Here is a 21,103-nt window from a genome sequence, read left to right on the forward strand (position 1 = left end):
TGTTTGGAACTCTCTTCAACCGGTAGCTGCAGGTAAGCCTGTTTCAGATCGATTTTACTGAAGTGTTTCCCACCAGCTAGTGCAGCAAAGATGTCATCCAGACGTGGTAGGGGGTATTGGTCCACATGCAACATTGGATTCACAGTTACCTTGAAGTCCCCACACATTCTAACAGACCCGTCTTTCTTCACAATAGGAACTATGGGTGTGGCCCATTCGCTTCTGTCCACTTTCGTCAGGATCCCTGTATCCTGCAAGCGATCGATTTCCGCTTCCACCTTTGGTCTCAGGGAGTATGGAACAGATCTGGCTTTGCAGAATTTTGGGGTTGCATCATCTCTTAGTACAAGTTTTGCTGTGAAGCCTTTTACTGTTCCCATCTGATCACTGAAAACTGTGTTGTATTTCTTCGCAAGTGTTCCAGTGTTTGGTCTGTGCCTTTCTCTTTGGACTGGAACGTGTGGAGCATTTTCAAGTCACACCAATTCAGCTTTATTTTTGAAAGCCATTCCCTGCCAAATAATGGGGGGCCAGTTCCAGGCACAACATACAGCTGTAACTGCTGTGTTTGCCCCCCATAATGCACTCTGACTTGCAACGCCCCCATTGGACTCAATCTCTCTCCTGAGTATGTCTTCAGCAACACATTTGTGTTCTTCAGCTTGATAGCCTTAAAATGCTCATTGTAGACAGTAGTGGAAATTATAGACACTGCAGATCCTGTGTCCAGCTCCATTTTGAGGGGTTTGCCTTCGATATCTGGTGTCACCCATATTATGCTACTGCTGGGAGAAGTCACTGTGTTTAACTCCATTGTACCAATTAATCGTTCATCTGAATCACTGCCACTGTTCTCTGCTAGTGCATTCACAGACCCTTTAATTTTCTCAGTTTTCCTGTTGTGACTGAATTTTGCTTTGCATGCTCTTTGAATGTGCCCCCTTCTACTGCATTTGTGACAAATTTCGTCTTTGAAACGGCAATCCTCTGCTTTGTGACCATCTCTGTCACACCTGTTGCATTTTTCGGCCACACGGGGGCGCTGTCGACTGCGTGAAAACTTGTGCAGGGAAATTTGTGACAGGTCAGTACTTCTTTTACTTTGCAACTCAAATGCATCTTTAGTCGCGATTTCCATAGCCACAGCAATTTCAACAGCCTTTGCAAACGTGAGCTCTGATTCTGTGAGCAAACGTTTTTGAATGTGTTCATGTTTCAGTCCACAAACAAATCTATCCCTTAATGTGTCATTTAGGTTCTCTCCCAACTGGCAATGTTCCGACAGTTTCTTCAACACTGCTACATATGTACTAACCCCCTCCCCCTCATTCTGATCTCTCTTGTGGAAACGAAAACGTTCCGCGATGAGGAGTGGTTTAGGTGATAGGTGATTTTGCAATATCTCCACAATCTCTGTGAATGTTTTATTTGAGGGCTTCAGAGGGGCAGTCAGATCTCTTAGCAAACTGTATGGTTTTGGGCCAATTAAACTCAACAACGCTGGTACTCTTTTGTTATCAGCAATGTCGTTTGCAATGAAGTACTGTTCCAGTCGTTCAATGTAAGTTGCCCAGTTTTCTTGCGTGTCATCAAACACATCTATTTTCCCGATGCTAGCCATTCTCTTTACCTCTGGCTCACGGGTCTTTGATCTGCCGCCTCGTTCTCGTCAGCTCTCCCCTCGTTTTCACTGCTTGCTAGCTGTTGTGCTACAGGGTCAAAATCTTCCTCTCTTCCTACGAACTCCATCTGAATTCGTGATGCACACTGCAGGTAATCATCCTCGTCGCCATTGTAGTGTCTTAACACTTAGTACTTATTTATGTAATAAGAAAGACTCGGAATACAAGCAATTGAACTGGAGCTTCACATTTACTCAAACTAGTTAGTACCAGAATAACATAGAACAATACTGCGCATGACCAAGGGTGCTCCATCCTTAAAGGGGACATCAGTAATTAACAGAACATAACACTTACCATGGCTGTTCTTGCTTCAGAAGACGTGGAAGGGTTAATACTCACCAAGTTAGCGTTCAGTTTGCAAGTCTGTGTCTTTCCGTTCTCAAACTAGACACTTTTCGGTCGAAATGTATGCAAATTTCAAGTGGCTGCGCACCAAAACGTCGAAAGTATACATTATATTTCGAGTAAACTTATCAAACTATGTTTATAATTAAGCCTTAGCATGTTATAAAGGTCTACAGCAATCGTGAGGGCGAACAGATTAGCACACGTTGTTCAGTCTGTCCTGGGAGAAAGAGAGAGAAATCTTCAGTCTCCCATTGGTGAATTTTTTTTTGTGCGTCGGGACGTTTGGTCACGCTGAACGTCTCGTGAGCACGTGATTCTCGCAGTTACAGGCCTCATAGGCCTCATCGAAAGCAGGCTTCACGCTGAAGACATAGAACGTGTTTCCATGGTTATAGCTCTTTGGGAAGTGTGTAAACAATGACGTCAAAGTGAGGGCAACTTTTCCCATTACAAGAGAGACTTTGGGAGAATGCATGCCCTGAGAGTTCTGCTTTAGCTAGAGACAAAATTTAAACGGTTTTATAAGCTTTAGAGTGTTTCCTATTCGATAACAATTTTTAATTGCATATATTAGCAACTTTTGACAAAAATTTATCATGGTTTATATGGGTGCCGAATTCCTCCAGAAGGGGCAGTATTCAGGGCTAGCCCTAACAGGTATGTATTATGTATTAAGAAGTCTCTCGTTCTTGGAGTCTTCACAGATTTGGCAAACACTTTGTGACATAAAACACTACCTTTCTTTCCTTGCATTTCTGATACTGCTCGTTATCGTTATATCATATACTAAGAATTGAACAATTGAATTACACATTCAATTTGATCCTGTTTAATTCATGGATATTGCTCAGACTCTTTTTTTTAATGTATGGAGATCTCAGAAGTACACCGTAACTTTGTAACATTTCGTATCTCCCTATGTTACAGTGGGCACACTTATCCAAAACAATGTATGGGATTGACAAATTCAATGCTTCTAACAGAAAGAGTAAATTGAACAAGATGAATCAAACAAAAATCGATTGTCATTAACAGGGTTCTTCAATAATTATGCATGATAGTTGTTTGCTACGCATGTGATGTCTACAGTAGCTGTTTAGTTACATGGGGAAATTATTGCGCTGGAAAGGATTTTCTGAATGACAGTCGAGTTATAAAGAGCTTTGTGTGATACTGCACGCGTTTGAACAACAGTGAAAGTGGGGAATTAATGTTGATCTGGAGAATTGACGGAACATTTAGGTGTGTGATACTGCACGCGTTTGAACAACAGCGAAAGTGGGGGGAATTAATGTTGATCTGGAGAATTGTGGAACATTTAGGTGTGTGATACTGCACTCGTTTGAACAACAGCGAAAGTGGGGGAATTAATGTTGATCTGGAGAATTGACGGAACATTTAGGTGTGTGATACTGCACGCGTTTGAACAACAGCGAAAGTGGGGGGAATTAATGTTGATCTGGAGAATTGACGGAACATTTAGGTGTGTGATACTGCACGCGTTTGAACAACAGCGAAAGTGGGGGAATTAATGTTGATCTGGAAATTGACGGAACATTTAGGTGTGTGATACTGCACGCGTTTGAACAACAGCGAAAGTGGGGGAATTAATGTTGATCTGGAGAATTGACGGAACATTTAGGTGTGTGATACTGCACGCGTTTGAACAACAGAGAAAGTGGGGGAATTAATGTTGATCTGGAGATTTGACGGAACATTTAGGTGTGTGATACTGCACGCGTTTGAACAACAGCGAAAGTGGGGGGAATTCATGTTGATCTGGAGAATTGACGGAACATTTAGGTGTCTGTGTTGTTAGGGCCGTCAAGATAATTAGCCTACAGTATGTCATGGACAACATTATGTGAAGATTCCTGAGGTAAAATGATGGTCCATGTATGTTTATATCGTTTGTTTTCCAAGTTAAAATGGACGGTAAAACTCTGTCATTCTGCTCCTGAACAAGGCAATTAACCCACTGTTCCCCAGTAGGCCGTCATTGTAAATAAGAATTTGTTCTTTAACTGACTTTCCTAGTTAAATTTCCCAATTTCTGCATAATATTTAACGTGTATTGACTTATTAATGAACTACTGTTACTGTAAATGGTTAGCTGACTGATATATCCAGCTACCCAACTAACCATTGGTAACCTTTTCAATGATGCCATACAGCCAAAACAACAGAGTCTATTGCTAGACTAGAGATATTCCCCTTGCTATACTTAGTCAGTTGTTGCATATCTAACTAGTTGGAATGAAGCAAGGGAGTGAATAGTAGGTCTGCAAATATATCCTTTCACTGTTTACAGCATGTCCTCAGTCTGATCAGACTGATACGGTGCCGTGGGTGTGTTCCGCTTACAACTGTGCAAATCCATGTGTGTATAGCAATGGAATGAAACATCCAACCAATGCCTTGAGTCATGCTGTAGGTCCACAACAAACCCAGAGGGTTGTGGGGTCCTGTCGAAAGGAAAGCCCTATCCCCTGCCCCTAGACACTTGTGGAGAACTGAGAGGATTGGACAAGTGTAAGCAATACCACCAAAATTGTGGAAGTCTCACCATGTCACCATTCATCAACCCCTCTCAGATCTCCACGTGTCTTGACTCTGGGCAGTATGGGCTAGGGGTTGTTTTGGGACAGGCCATGGGTATTATCAGTCATGCACTGTGTAAAATGTTTAAAGCGGCAGTACAGTCAAAAACTTGATTTGCATCACTGGTATCATCCTGGCCCTACTACGAGGTTGAAATAACACTCTGAAATTGTGAAAATTATGATAATACCCATTTTGTGTAAGAGCTGTTTGAAAAAAATGCTTGATATTTCAGCCTGTTTAGGTGAGATGGAAATTTTAGCCCACATCATGACATCACAATGTGATTTGATTATAACAGACCAATGACATCTGGGTAAGGAGGTGGGCTCTAGACCATGCTATCAGCCGATCAGGGCTGTGTATGTAAATATCTTTCCTAACGCCCACACAATCAGACTGAGCATTTAAAGGGCCAAAAGAGGCTTAGGGAAATAAATGATAAAAAATATATGTAGAGGTTATTTTCATGAAATAAACACAAACAGTGATTTATTAGACATACAGTGATGATTTAAAAAATAAAATGACAAAGAATGCATGGGGGTTTTAATAACTGTCAAATACTTTCTTCCTCTGTCCTTGGGGGAAACTCAATTTCATTTCCTTGATTTGTCACATCCTCTCTCCTTGTCTCCTTCTCAAAACCCATTGGATGAGAAGGTCAGAGGTCCTTCCCCTCTCACCTTTATATCCAATGAGTTTTGAGAAGGAGGTGAGGAGAGAGGATGTGAGGAATCAAGGAAATGTAATTGAGATTCTTTCCTTGTTCCGGCCATTCCTCACCTCCCACTCAAAGCACTTTTTAATTTTTATTTATTTAACTAGGCAAGTCAGTTAAGAACAAATTCTTATTTTCAATGACAGCCTAGGAACAGTGGGTTAACTGCCTGTTCAGGGGCAGAATGACAGTTTTGTACCTTGTCAGCTTGGGGGTTTGAACTTGCAACCTTCCGGTTACTAATCCAACGCTCTAACCACTAGGCTACCCTGCCAGGGGGAGAGGAGGGAAGGTTCCTTCCCTCAGGCTACAATGCACTTTCAAGGAAAGGCAAGGAGTGGAGGAAATAAGGACAGAGGAAGCAAGAATTTGACAGCTAGTTTTCAAACAGACTCACACACACAATGCTTGAAGAGTTTACTGATTATAATGATTTCCTTGTTGGTTATTATTATTGTCACTGATTTCGATGACAGAATCCAATGTATTATATTATATTATTATATCAAGTATTATATATAAATGCTGTTGTTGATATTTTACATTCCTCGGGAATGTAAAAGCATGGCTATAAAATATAGAGAAGTTGACTAAAGCACAAAAAGACCTGGCAACTAGGCATGACAAAGAAATATGCTAGATGACATGAATACTTTTTTATTGTTGCTAGGTGAAGTTATGGTCTCATTGTGCTTACTTAGACTTTTATTCTTGTAACTACACATGAAGCTGCAAGAAAATCACATTTAAATGTACAGTGGGGCAAAAAAGTATTTAGTCAGCCACCAATTGTGCAAGTTCTCACACTTCAAATCAAATCAAATTTGATCAAATCAAATTTTATTTGTCACATACACATGGTTAGCAGATGTTAATGCGAGTGTAGCGAAATGCTTGTGCTTCTAGTTCCGACAATGCAGTGATAACCAACAAGTAATCTAACTAACAATTCCAAAACTACTGTCTTATACACAGTGTAAGGGGATAAGGAATATGTACATAAGGATATATGAATGAGTGATGGTACAGAGCAGCATACAGCAGATGGTATCGAGTACAGTATATACATATGAGATGAGTATGTAGACAAAGTAAACAAAGTGGCATAGTTAAAGTGGCTAGTGACATAAGAATGCAGTCGATGATCTAGAGTACAGTATATACATATGCATATGAGATGAATAATGTAGGGTAAGTAACATTATATAAGGTAGCATTGTTTAAAGTGGCTAGTGATATATTTACATCATTTCCCATCAATTCCCATTATTAAAGTGGCTGGAGTTGGGTCAGTGTCAATGACAGTGTGTTGGCAGCAGCCACTCAATGTTAGTGATTGCTGTTTAACAGTCTGATGGCCTTGAGATAGAAGCTGTTTTTCAGTCTCTCGGTCCCAGCTTTGATGCACCTGTACTGACCTCGCCTTCTGGATGATAGCGGGGTGAACAGGCAGTGGTTCGGGTGGTTGATGTCCTTGATGATCTTTATGGCCTTCCTGTAACATCGGGTGGTGTAGGTGTCCTGGAGGGCAGGTACATTTACATTTACATTTAAGTCATTTAGCAGACGCTCTTATCCAGAGCGACTTACAAATTGGTGCTTTCACCTTATGACATCCAGTGGAACAGCCACTTTACAATAGTGCATCTAGGTCTTTTAAGGGGGAGGGGGGGTGAGAAGGATTACTTTATCCTATCCTAGGTATTCCTTAAAGAGGTGGGGTTTCAGGTGTCTCCGGAAGGTGGTGATTGACTCCGCTGTCCTGGCGTCGTGAGGGAGTTTGTTCCACCATTGGGGGGCCAGAGCAGCGACCAGTTTTGATTGGGCTGAGCGGGAACTGTACTTCCTCAGTGGTAGGGAGGCGAGCAGGCCAGAGGTGGATGAACGCAGTGCCCTTGTTTGGGTGTAGGGCCTGATCAGAGCCTGGAGGTACTGAGGTGCCGTTCCCCTCACAGCTCCGTAGGCAAGCACCATGGTCTTGTAGCGGATGCGAGCTTCAACTGGAAGCCAGTGGAGAGAGCGGAGGAGCGGGGTGACGTGAGAGAACTTGGGAAGGTTGAACACCAGACGGGCTGCGGCGTTCTGGATGAGTTGTAGGGGTTTAATGGCACAGGCAGGGAGCCCAGCCAACAGCGAGTTGCAGTAATCCAGACGGGAGATGACAAGTGCCTGGATTAGGACCTGCGCCGCTTCCTGTGTGAGGCAGGGTCGTACTCTGCGGATGTTGTAGAGCATGAACCTACAGGAACGGGCCACCGCCTTGATGTTATTTGAGAACGACAGGGTGTTGTCCAGGATCACGCCAAGGTTCTTAGCGCTCTGGGAGGAGGACACAATGGAGTTGTCAACCGTGATGGCGAGATCATGGAACGGGCAGTCCTTCCCGGGAGGAAGAGCAGCTCCGTCTTGCCGAGGTTCAGCTTGAGGTGATGATCCGTCATCCACACTGATATGTCTGCCAGACATGCAGAGATGCGATTCGCCACCTGGTCGTCAGAAGGGGGAAAGGAGAAGATTAATTGTGTGTCGTCTGCATAGCAATGATAGGAGAGACCATGTGAGGTTATGACAGAGCCAAGTGACTTGGTGAATAGCGAGAATAGGAGAGGGCCTAGAACAGAGCCCTGGGGGACACCAGTGGTGAGAGCACGTGGTGAGGAGACGGATTCTCGCCACGCCACCTGGTAGGAGCGACCTGTCAGGTAGGACGCAATCCAAGCGTGGGCCGCGCCGGAGATGCCCAACTCGGAGAGGGTGGAGAGGAGGATCTGATGGTTCACAGTATCGAAGGCAGCCGATAGGTCTAGAAGGATGAGAGCAGAGGAGAGAGAGTTAGCTTTAGCAGTGCGGAGCGCCTCCGTGATACAGAGAAGAGCAGTTTCAGTTGAATGACTAGTCTTGAAACCTGACTGATTTGGATCAAGAAGGTCATTCTGAGAGAGATAGCGGGAGAGCTGGCCAAGGACGGCACGTTCAAGAGTTTTGGAGAGAAAAGAAAGAAGGGATACTGGTCTGTAGTTGTTGACATCGGAGGGATCGAGTGTAGGTTTTTTCAGAAGGGGTGCAACTCTCGCTCTCTTGAAGACGGGAGGGACGTAGCCAGCGGTCAGGGATGAGTTGATGAGCGAGGTGAGGTAAGGGAGAAGGTCACCGGAGATGGTCTGGAGAAGAGAGGAGGGGATAGGGTCAAGCGGGCAGGTTGTTGGGCGGCCGGCCGTCACAAGACGAGATGTCATCTGGAGAGAGAGGGGAGAAAGAGGTCAGAGGGATGACCAGTGAGATATACTTCCTGGAGCACGTGCTATGGGTGGGTGTTGCTATGGTGACCAGTGAGCTGAGTTAAGGTGCCCTAGCAAAGACTTATAAATGACCTGTAGCCAGTGGGTTTGGAGACGGATATGTAGCGAGGGACAGCCGACGAGAGCATACAGGTCCTAGTGGAGGGTGGTATATGGGGCTTTGGTAACAAAACGGATGGCACTGTGATAGACTGCATCCAGTTTGCTGAGTAAAGTGTTGGAGGCTATTTTGAAAATGACATCGCCAAAGTCAAGGATCCGTAAGGATAGTCAGTTTTACGAGGGTATGTTAGGCAGCGTGAGTGAAGGTTGCTTCGATGCGAAATAGGAAGCCGATTCTAGATTTGATTAGTTTGCCCCCGGTGATGCGTTGTGCAGACCTCACTACCCTCTGGAGAGCCTTACGGTTGAGGGCGGAGCAGTTGCCGTACCATGCGGTGATACAGCCCACCAGGATGCTCCCGATTGTGCATCTGTAGAAGTTTGTGAGTGCTTTTGTGACAAGCCGAATTTCTTCAGCCTCCTGAGGTTGAAGAGGCGCTGCTGCGCCTTCTTCACGACGCTGTCAGTGTGAGTGGACCAATTCAGTTTGTCTGTGATGTGTATGCCGAGGAACTTAAAACTTGCTACCCTCTCCACTACTGTTCCATCGATGTGGATAGGGGGGTGTTCCCTCTGCATAAGAGTGTCAAAACCCACATTTTATTCAAATGTGTCTTTTTCCCTCTTGTTTGAACATTTGTTTCTTAAATCCTTTTGTTGTTGTGTGTCATTATTTATAGTCATGTTTGTACACTTTATGACACTGTCTAGAAGATTTATGACCGTCCTTTGTCACTTTACTTGGACTAAGAAAATACACTTTATGAGACTGTCAAGAAGCATTATGACCATTAGAACCATATGAGCCAGATAGGCATATCACGTGCATGCCCTTATGTCAGTCATAGGTTTGAAAAGAGGATGTCTGCTCTTACATTCATCCCAGTCATCAGCAACAGAGTATTGGGGGGTAGGTACATATCTGACATCAATGTGTGCACAATTACAATGATAATTCAATATGGAATATTTCAGAAAATTGCATATAACTTAAAAATACTGTTGACATGTAAGTTATATTGTGTGGTAAGTTTTGTGGGTTTTGACACTCTTATATAGGTGTCATAACCAGCCATAAAATAATGCAATTTATGTCACAACAGGTCGAAAGATATGTGCCATGATAGTGTTATGACCATATTATGACAGGTTATGACAAGTTATGTCAGCGCGTGTGACCATGTCATACCGTGTTATGACGCCAGGTGTCAAGTAAAATGCTACCACTTTTTTCCCCCTTTATCTGATTCAAATCTGTTACTTCTCCTGCAGTCTAAGCAAACGGAATCAGACACTTCAAGCCACACTTCCAACTACCTTCGTAGGTGGTTTGAAATCAGGTACAAATCTGATTCCTGCCTATACAACCTTCGACTGTTATTTGGCGTGTCATTCTGCTAGCTACAGTATCTACTCTGGTGACCGTTTTGACAAGAACATGTGGTAGTTAACTAGCTTGATAATCGTTTACAACAAAATAAGTGAATGTGCTAGAAAGCTACAACTAGCTAGTTGACTGCTGTGGCTAGCCAAAAAAAGGTATTGTTTTTAAAGTTGGATCATCTTATCCTGTGTGACTTTAAAAGTGTTCTGAACATTCAAAGCAACTGGGGAAAAGTCCATGTCAGATGTTGTTGTCACCTTAGCTTGCTACATAACTGCTGAGTAATAGGAAGCATGAGCACCTCCACCAATCAGCCTCCACCACTAAGCACACACCCGTCATCACTATGACAACTAGCATAGCCATGTCAGCAAATTACTGCTGTCTGAACACACACATCCGATTTGGTCACTTGTAGCTTGCAGTTTGGACAGTCGGTATTCCAAAACAGATTTGAAAAACAAAACTGATTTGAGCGTTAAGGCCTGCAGTGTGAACATGGGTTAACATATTCTCTGGAAAATAGTCATGGAGGAGTCACCTGTATTGCCTGGGAGTGGGTGGAGCTCTATCACTGGAACAAGGGATGTATCTTCTTCCTCAGGGGAAATTGTGGGGTCTGACCGTCATTTGAAAACAAGTGAGAGAACATGGGTTAGTTGACATAAATACATCCCAAGAACTTGTCTGTCGGCCCTGCATTATTAAAGAAGAAAAAATTGTAATAAAGAAAAAAGTATACCAGTTTCATTTAAGGACCAAAAATTGACAGCTGTGCCATATAGATTGAAAAATAGTTGAGAAGAGATTTTCGATGTACCGATTCCATGGCACATGGTTTATGAACTGGTCCTCAAAACAATTTTTGTATAACCACAGCTGGGTGATAAAAATGTTTTTTTTTATCGTAAATCGATTAATACTATCATAATTCTCATAGCAAAAATGTTTATTTTTAATTTACAATATGTACTGTAGAATCTATGAGAACAGAAAGGATCGGAACTTCTGTGAAACATCACAATACAGTTGAAAAATGGGAAATAGAAATATAAACTGGATGGTGTTCCAAGATAGATGGGAGGGGTTGAGTGGAGCTGTAGGATGGGACAAAAAACAAACAAAATATAACTATAGTAAACTATACTGTGTCCTTAAACTGTATATAGTATGTACAGTGCCTTGCGAAAGTATTCAGCCCCCTTGAACTTTGCGACCTTTTGCCACATTTCAGGCTTCAAACATAAAGATATAAAACTGTATTTTTTTGTGAAGAATCAACAACAAGTGGGACACAATCATGAAGTGGAACGACATTTATTGGATATTTCAAACTTTTTTAACAAATCAAAAACTGAAAAATTGGGCGTGCAAAATTATTCAGACCCTTTACTTTCAGTGCAGCAAACTCTCTCCAGAAGTTCAGTGAGGATCTCTGAATGATCCAATGTTGACCTAAATGACTAATGATGATAAATACAATCCACCTGTGTGTAATCAAGTCTCCGTGTAAATGCACCTGCACTGTGATAGTCTCAGAGGTCCGTTAAAAGCGCAGAGAGCATCATGAAGAACAAGGAACACACCAGGCAGGTCCGAGATACTGTTGTGAAGAAGGTTAAAGCCGGATTTGGATACAAAAAGATTTCCTAAGCTTTAAACATCCCAAGGAGCACTGTGCAAGCGATAATATTGAAATGGAAGGAGTATCAGACCACTGCAAATCTACCAAGACCTGGCCGTCCCTCTAAACTTTCAGCTCATACAAGGAGAAGACTGATCAGAGATGCAGCCAAGAGGCCCATGATCACTCTGGATGAACTGCAGAGATCTACAGCTGAGGTGGGAGACTCTGTCCATAGGGCAACAATCAGTCGTATATTGCACAAATCTGGCCTTTATGGAAGAGTGGCAAGAAGAAAGCCATTTCTTAAAGATATCCATAAAAAGTGTTGTTTAAAGTTTGCCACAAGCCACCTGGGAGACACACCAAACATGTGGAAGAAGGTGCTCTGGTCAGATGAAACCAAAATTGAACTTTTTGGCAACAATGCAAAACGTTATGTTTGGCGTAAAAGCAACACAGCTCATCACCCTGAACACACCATCCCCACTGTCAAACATGGTGGTGGCAGCATCATGGTTTGGGCCTGCTTTTCTTCAGCAGGGACAGGGAAGATGGTTAAAATTGATGGGAAGATGGATGGAGCCAAATACAGGACCATTCTGGAAGAAAACCTGATGGAGTCTGCAAAAGACCTGAGACTGGGACGGAGATTTGTCTTCCAACAAGACAATGATCCAAAACATAAAGCAAAATCTACAATGGAATGGTTCAAAAATAAACATATCCAGGTGTTAGAATGGCCAAGTCAAAGTCCAGACCTGAATCCAATCGAGAATCTGTGGAAAGAACTGAAAACTGCTGTTCACAAATGCTCTCCATCCAACCTCACTGAGCTCGAGCTGTTTTGCAAGGAGGAATGGGAAAAAATTTCAGTCTCTCGATGTGCAAAACTGATAGAGACATACCCCAAGCGACTTACAGCTGTAATCGCAGCAAAAGGTGGCGCTACAAAGTATTAACTTAAGGGGGCTGAATAATTTTGCACGCCCAATTTTTCAGTTTTTGATTTGTTAGAAAAGTTTGAAATATCCAATAAATGTTGTTCCACTTCATGATTGTGTCCCACTTGTTGTTGATTCTTCACAAAAAAATACAGTTTTATATCTTTATGTTTGAAGCCTGAAATGTGGCAAAAGGTCGCAAAGTTCAAGGGGGGGGGCGAATACTTTCGCAAGGCACTGTATACGCGGGAAGTAGAAGCCTAAGTGCTGTTGTTCATGAGTTTACTTCAATTAGGGGAGGGATGGTAGGGTTAGGGGAAAATAATAAATACAAATATATTTAAAAAATATATATATACAGTTCCATTCAAAAGTTTGGACACACCTACTCATTCAAGGTTTTTCTTTATTTTTACTATTATTCTACATTGTAGAATAATAGGGAAGACATGAAAACTATGAAATAACACATATGGAATCATGTTGTAACCAAATAAGTGTTAAACACATCAAACATATATTCATATTTGAGATTCTTCAAAGTAGCCATCCTTTGACTTGATGACAGCTTTGCACACTCTTAGCATTCTCTCAACCAGCTTCACCTGGAATGCTTTTCAATTAACAGGTGTCTTGTTAAAAGTTCATTTGTTGAATTGTTTTCCTTCATAATGCGTTTGAGACAATCAGTTGTGTTGTGACAAGGTAGGGGTAGTATACAGAAGATAGCCCCATTTGGTAAAAGACCAAGTCCATATTACGGCAAGAACAGCTCAAATAAGCAAAGAGAAACGACCGTCCGTCATCAAGAATTGTGAACGTTTCTTCAAGTGCAGTTGCAGAAGCCATCAAGCGCTATGATGAAACTGGCTCTTGCGATAGCCACAGGAAAGGTAGACCTTGAGTTACCTCTGTTGCAGAGGATAAGTTAAATCGATTTAACTGCACCTCAGATTGCAGTCCAAATAAATGCTTCACTGAGTTCATGTAACAGACACATCTCAACATCAACTGTTCAGCAGTGACTGCGTGAATCAGGCCTTTGTGGTCAAATTGCTGCAAATAAACCACTACTAAAGGACACCAATAATAATAAGAAACTTGATTGGGCCAAGAAACACGAGCAATGGACATTAGACAAGTGGAAATCTGTCCTTTGGTCTGATGAGTCCAAGTTTGAGATATTCGGTTCCAACCGCCATCTCTTTGTGAGACGCAGAGTAGGCGAACAGATGATCTCTGCATGTATGGTTCCCACCATGAAGCATGGAGGAGGAGGTGTGATGGTGCGGGGTTGCATTGCTGGTGACACTGTCTGTGATTTATTTAGAATTCAAGGCACACTTAACCAGCATGGCCACCACAGCATTCTGCAGCGATACGCCATCCCATCTGGTTTGCGCTTAATGGGACTATCATTTAATTTTCAACAGGAGAATGACCCAAAACACACCTCCAGGCTGTGTACGGGTGACTTTACCAAGAAGGAGAGTGATGGCAGAATCAGATGTCCTGGCCTCCACAATCACCTGACCTCAACCAAATTGAGATGGTTTGGGATGAGTTGGACTGCAGAATGAAGGAAAAGCAGCCAACAAGTGCTCAGCATATGTGGGAACTCCTTCATGTCTGTTGGAAAATAATTTCAGGTGAAGCTGGTTGAGAGAATGCCAAGCGTATGCAAAGTTGTCATCAAGGTGGCTACTTTGAAGAATCTAAAATATGAAATAATAATATAACACATTTTTTGGTTACTACAATATTCCGTATGTGTTACTTCATAGTTGTGATGTCTTCACTATTATTCTACAATGTAGAACATAGTAAAAATAAAGAACAACCCTTGAATGAGTAGGTGTGTCCAAACTTTTGACTGGTACTGTATATAAATTATATATATGCTACATTTCAACATTTTGGGGTCACTTAGAAATGTCCTTGTTTTCCATGAAAGCGTACATGAAATGAGTTGCAAAATGAATAAGAAATAAAGTCAAGACGTTGACAAGGTTATAAATAAGGATTTTTAATTGAAATAATAATTGAGTCCTTCAGACTTTTCTTTTGTCAAAGAATCCTCCGTTTGCATCAATTACAGCCTTGCAGACCTTTGGCATTCTAGTTGTCAATTTGTTGAGGTAATCTGAAGAGATTTCACCCCATGCTTCCTGAAGCACCTCCCACAAGTTGGATTGGCTTGGTGGGCACTTCTTATGTACCATACGGTCAAGCTGCTCCCACAACAACTCAATTAGGGTTGAGATCCGGTGACTGTGCTGGCCACTCCATTACAGACAAAATACCAGCTGACTGCTTCTTCCCTAAATAGTTCTTGCATATTTTGGAGCTGTGTTTGGGGTCATTGTCCTGTTATAGGAGGAAATTGGCTCCAATTAAAATGGAGTGATAACCTTCCTTCTTCAAGATCCCTTTTACCCTGTACAAATCTCCCACTTTACCACCACCAAAGCACCCCCAGAACATCACATTGCCTCCACTGTGCTTGACAGTTGGCGTCAAGCACTCCTTCAGCATCTTTTAATTTTTTATGCATCTCACTAATGTTTTTCTTTGTGATCCAAACACCTCAAACTTAGATTCATCCATCCACTTTTTTTCCAATCTTCCTCTGTCCAGTGTCTGTGTTCTTTTCATTGTTAATCTTTCCTTTTTATTGGCCGGTCTGAGATATGGCTTTTTCTTTGCTACTTTGCCTAGAAAGCCAGCCTCCCGGAGTCTCCTCTCCACTGTTGACATTGAGACTGGTGTTTTGCAGGTACTATTTAATGAAGCTGCTATATATACAGTGGGGCAAAAAAGTATTTAGTCAGCCACCAATTGTGCAAGTTCTCCCACTTAAAAAATATGAGAGAGGCCTGTAATTTTCATCATAGGTACACTTCAACTATGACAGACAAAATGAGAAAAGAAATCCAGAATGTCACATTGTAGGATTTTTAATGAATTTATTTGCAAATTATGGTGGAAAATAAATATTTGGTCACCTACAAACAAGCAGGATTTCTGGCTCTCACAAACCTGCAACTTCTTCTTTAAGAGGCTCCTCTGTCCTCCACTCGTTACCTGTATTAATGGCACCTGTTTGAACTTGTTATCAGTATAAAAGACACCTACCTGTCCACAACCTCAAACAGTCACACTCCAAACTCCACTATGGCCAAGACCAAAGAGCTGTCAAAGGACACCAGAAACAAAATTGTAGACCTGCACCAGGCTGGGAAGACTGAATCTGCAATAGGTAAGCAGCTTGGTTTGAAGAAATCCACTGTGGGAGCAATTATTAGGAAATGGAAGACATACAAGACCACTGATAATCTCCCTCGATCTGGGGCTCCACGCAAAATCTCACCCCGTAGGGTCAAAATGATCACAAGAACGGTGAGCAAAAATCCCAGAACCACACAGGGGGACCTAGTGAATGACCTACAGAGAGCTGGGACCAAAGGAACAAAGCCTACCATCAGTAACACACTACGCCGCCAGGGACTCAAATCCTGCAGTGCCAGACGTGTCCCCCTGCTTAAGCCAGTACATGTCCAGGCCCGTCTGAAGTTTGCTAGAGAGCATTTGGATGATCCAGAAGAAGATTGGGAGAATGTCATATGGTCAGATGAAACCAAAATATAACTTTTTGGTAAAAACTCAACTCGTCGTGTTTGGAGGACAAAGAATGCTGAGTTGCATCCAAAGAACACCATACCTACTGTGAAGCATGGGGGTGGAAACAACATGTTTTCGGGCTGTTTTTCGGCAAAGGAACCAGGACGACTGATCCGTGTAAAGGAAAGAATGAATGGGGCCATGTATCGTGAGATTTTGAGTGAAAACCTCCTTCCATCAGCAAGGGCATTGAAGATGAAACGTGGCTGGGTCTTTCAGCATGACAATGATCCCAAACACACCGCCCGGGCAACGAAGGAGTGGCTTCGTAAGAAGCATTTCAAGGTCCTGGAGTGGCCTAGCCAGTCTCCAGATCTCAACCCCATAGAAAATCTTTGGAGGGAGTTGAAAGTCCATGTTGCCCAGCAACAACCCCAAAACATCTCTGCTCTAGAGGAGATCTGCATGGAGGAATGGGCCAAAATACCAGCAACAGTGTGTGAAAACCTTGTGAAGACTTACAGAAAACGTTTGACCTCTGTCATTGCCAACAAAGGGTATATAACAAAGTATTGAGATAAACTTTTGTTATTGACCAAATACTTATTTTCCACCATAATTTGCAAATAAATAAATTAAAATCCTACAATGTGATTTTCAGGATTTCTTTTTCTCATTTTGTCTGTCATAGTTGAAGTGTACCTATGATGAAAATTACAGGCCTCTCTCATCTTTTTAAGTGGGAGAACTTGCACAATTGGTGGCTGACTAAATACTTTTTTGCCCCACTGTATGTATATATATATATATACACACACACACAAAAAAATGTATAGGGGATTATATTGATGGAAGCCACAATCTGTCTGCAATATTAAATCCCCAATTTAAAAAAATATCGAAATAATACCCATTGGTTGAGACAGAGGAAAGTGATAATTGCAAAGTGAGCCCATAGGTTAAACAGCAAGCGTGCGGAATGTGCGTTATTGCGCCGTGCTTATAGGCTAAATGTAATTTGGTGAAAGACATTCTACACATGGCTACTAGGAAAGAGGAGAAGAACGAAATGCTGTGATGTTGATTATACATTTGTATTCATTCCCACTTTGCCTGTACAATACAGGATTAAGATTGAATCCTACTACACCGGCTCTGATGCTCATCAGGTGTGGCAGGGCTTTAAAGCTATTACGGACTACAAAGGGAAATCCAGAGACAAGCTGCCCAGTGACACTAGCCTACCAGGCAAGCAATACTGAAGCATGCACAAGAGCACCAGCTGTTCTGGATGCCTGTGTGATAACGCTCTCGGTAGCCGATGTGAGCAAGACCTTTAAACAGGTCAACATTCACAAAGCCGCGGGGCCAGATGGAATACCAGAAAGTGTACTCAAAGCTTGCGCAGACCAACTTGCAAGTTTCTTCACTGACATTTTAAACCTCTCCCTGTCTGAGTCTGTAATACCTACATGTTTCAAGCAAACCACCATAGTCTCTGTGCCCAAGGAAGCAAAGGTAACCTGCCTAAATGATTACTGGCCCGTAGCACTCACGTCGGTAACCATGAAGTGCTTTGAAAGGCTGGTCATGGCTCACATCAACAGCATCCTCCCGGATACCCTAGACTCACTCCAATTCGCATACCGTCCCAACAGATCCACAGATGATGCAATCTCTATCGCACACCACACTGCCCTTTCCCACCTGGACAAAAGGAACACCTATGTGAGAATGCTGTTCATTGACTACAGCTCAGCGTTTAACACCATAGTGCCCACAAAACTCATCACTAAGCTAAGGACCCTGGGTCTAAACACCTTCTTCAACTGGATCCTGGACTTCCTGACTGGCCGCCCCCAGGTGGTATGGGTAGGCAACAACACGTCTGCCACGCTGACCCTCAACACTGGGGCCCCTCAGGGGTGTGTACTTAGTCTCCTCCTGTACTCCCTGTTTACCCACGACTGCGTGGCCAAACATGACTCCAACACCATCCTTAAGTTTGCTAATGACACAACAGTGGTAGGCCTGATCTCCGGCAACGATGAGAGGAGGAGGTCAGAGAACTGGCAGTGTGGTACCAGGACAACAACCTCTCCCTCAATGTGAGCAAGACAAAGGAGCTGATCATGGACTACAGGAAGAGGCAGGCCGAACAAGCCCCCATTAACATCAACGGGGCTGTAGTGGAGCGTATCGAGAGTATCAAGTTCCTTGGTGTCCACATCACCCACAAACTAACATGGTCCAAACACACCAAGACAGTCGTGAACAAGGCACGACAAACCTTTCCCCCTCAGGAGACTGAAAATATTTGGCATGTGTCCCCAGATCCTCAAAAAGTTCTACAGCTGCACCATCGAGAGCATCCTGACCGGTTGCATCACCGCCTGGTATGGCAACTTCTCGGCATCTGACCGTAAGGCGCTACAGAGGGTAGTGTGAATGGCCCAGTACATCACTAGAGCCAACCTTCCTGCAATCTAGGACCTATATAATAGGCGGTGTCAGAGGAAAGCTCATAAAATTGTCAGAGACTCCAGTCACCCAAGTCATAGACTGTTTTCTCTGCTACCACACGGCAAGCGGTACCAGAGCGCCAAGTCTAGGACCAAAAGGCTCCTTAACTGCTGAACAATTAATCAAATGGCCATCTGACTATAACATGGACCCCCCCCACATTTTGTTTTGTGCACTGCTGCTACTCGCTGTTTATTATCTATGCATAGTCACTTCACCCATACCTACATGTACAAATTTCCCCAACTAACGTGTACCCCTGCACAGTGACTCGGTACCGGTACCCCCTGTATATAGCCTAGTTTTTTATTTGTATTTTTTACATTTGTTTATTTGGTAAATAATTTCTTAAATATTCTTGAACTGCGCTGTTGGTTAAGGGCTTGGCTTGTAAGTAAGCATTTCACGGTGAGGTCTACACTTGTTGTATTCAGCGCATTTGACAAATAAAGTTTGATTTGATTTGTATAACAGGAAACAGAGTGAATTATGCTATGCTACTCGATGAAGTTAAACAAGCATTCAGACTAGCCTTCCTGGTTGAACTTTCGTAAATGACGTAGTGAGGAAGAGGTAGACAACAGTGAGAGAAACAGAAGGAAAAGGAAGAACACAGACAGAGGGAGAAAAAGCTAGAAAGAGAGAAAATGACAGAACATTAGTGAAAAAGAGAGAAACACACGGCTTTAACCAATTAAGCGGGTAGCTCCCAGCCATAGAGAGAGGAAGTGACAGGGATATAGCAGCTCTCCTTCTTGTGTGTTTCAGCCCCATTGAACCTGCGATGGGAAGGACATTCTAATCACAAACTGGCGTTTACCGGTCGGTGTGGTATAGTAGTAGTGGGATGAGATCCACCCTCCCTCCCCCCTACCCACCAGCGTGGTCTCCCCGGCGATGAATAATGTAGAAGGGAGGGGTGGAGGCCACTGAGCGTGTGCAAGGAGAAGGGATCCCTCCCCCTTCAGCCCCAGCCCCCTAGCCTGCAGCTGCTGCTGGTGCTGCCTATTACAGAAGGTCAGTGGGAGAGAGAAGAGAATAGAGGGTAGACAGGAGAGGATGGTGTGTTGAAAACGAGGGATAGAGAGAGAAAAACGAGAGGGGTGGGGTGCCGGACGGACGAATGAACATGCTGAGAGGGGAAAGTGTCGTCCTCCAGCGATGACAGCCATGCTGAGTCCCAAGATCAGACAGACCAAGAGAGGTGAGCGAGCCGAGAGCGATGTATTTTTCTCTACCACTACTATCGACCCACACTACTGCTATATAGTGTATGTGAATGGAGCACATGGGCGGTACACATAGATCGTTCTACTATGATGCTGTCAATGACATCATCATCTCCTGCTTCATCTTGATGATGCTGACCAGATGCTTGTCTGTCAGTTGCTGCTTTTGATGTTCGCGACATTGGCACGAGAATGTGAATGACAAAATGATGCAGGTGTGAGAAGATTTCATGAGAGTTCATGTGAAATGATGAACAGTACCGATATAGAGAGGTCACTTTGCAATCCGTATTCTCTTACTCTCTCTAAAATGAGATCAAATTGAGAGCGTATGAGAAACTAGATGGATGAATTAATTCATTAAAAGATATAAAAAATACAAATGGATTCAATTAGGTTTGTGGTTCTAAGATAGGCACATTCTCTGCATAGCTTTTGTAATTGGTACGTAAAAATGGCTTATTTTTATTCATTCAACAAAACACATGAATAAATACAATTTTCGAAGTCCTGGTCCATTTAAATATATTTCCTGGTCCATGGTAATCTCTTTAAATAGCCCACATCTCAGCTGTTTCCCTCTCCCCATCATCATGCCTTTGAAGTCCATTACCATGGTTTTGGGATGAGATGAGCCCACTACTGTAGTATACTACACAGCATTGACAGTAGTATTACTGACAGATGAGCTACAGGCACAGTAGTAGACACACATACACACACATACTATGCAACAGAATATACAGCATAGATACAGTACACACTAGGGCTAGGAATTGCCAGGGACTTCGCGATACAATATTATCATGATACTTAGGTGCCGATATGATATGTGCTGCGATTCTCACGATTGCGATTCAATACTGCAATTTTACTGCAATTTGATGTTCCAAACATATTGCTCACTGTACAAGAGAGAGCATGAAAAAACGAGTTTTGTTCAGTCATGGAAATAAAAGTGCTGAAAACATTTTGGCTCACTATTTAAAAAGAAGATGGAGAACAAGGTATAGAAAAATGAA

General features: G+C 42.9%; 1 protein-coding gene across 1 annotated transcript in view; it reads left to right on the plus strand.

The window, feature by feature from the left end:
* Positions 1 to 18,461: 18,461 nt before the first annotated feature.
* LOC115144004 (rho GTPase-activating protein 22-like) overlaps positions 18,462 to 21,103 on the plus strand; it is a 40,022-nt gene continuing 37,380 nt past the window's right edge. Inside the window, exons 1-2 of the mRNA XM_029684570.2 lie at positions 18,462 to 18,608; positions 19,924 to 20,056. Of these exons, the coding sequence (XP_029540430.2) occupies positions 18,462 to 18,608; positions 19,924 to 20,056 (280 nt within the window). The remainder of the gene's footprint in view (positions 18,609 to 19,923; positions 20,057 to 21,103) is intronic.

This window comes from Oncorhynchus nerka, linkage group LG16 (assembly GCF_034236695.1).
Source record: "Oncorhynchus nerka isolate Pitt River linkage group LG16, Oner_Uvic_2.0, whole genome shotgun sequence".
Lineage (NCBI taxonomy): Eukaryota > Metazoa > Chordata > Actinopteri > Salmoniformes > Salmonidae > Oncorhynchus > Oncorhynchus nerka.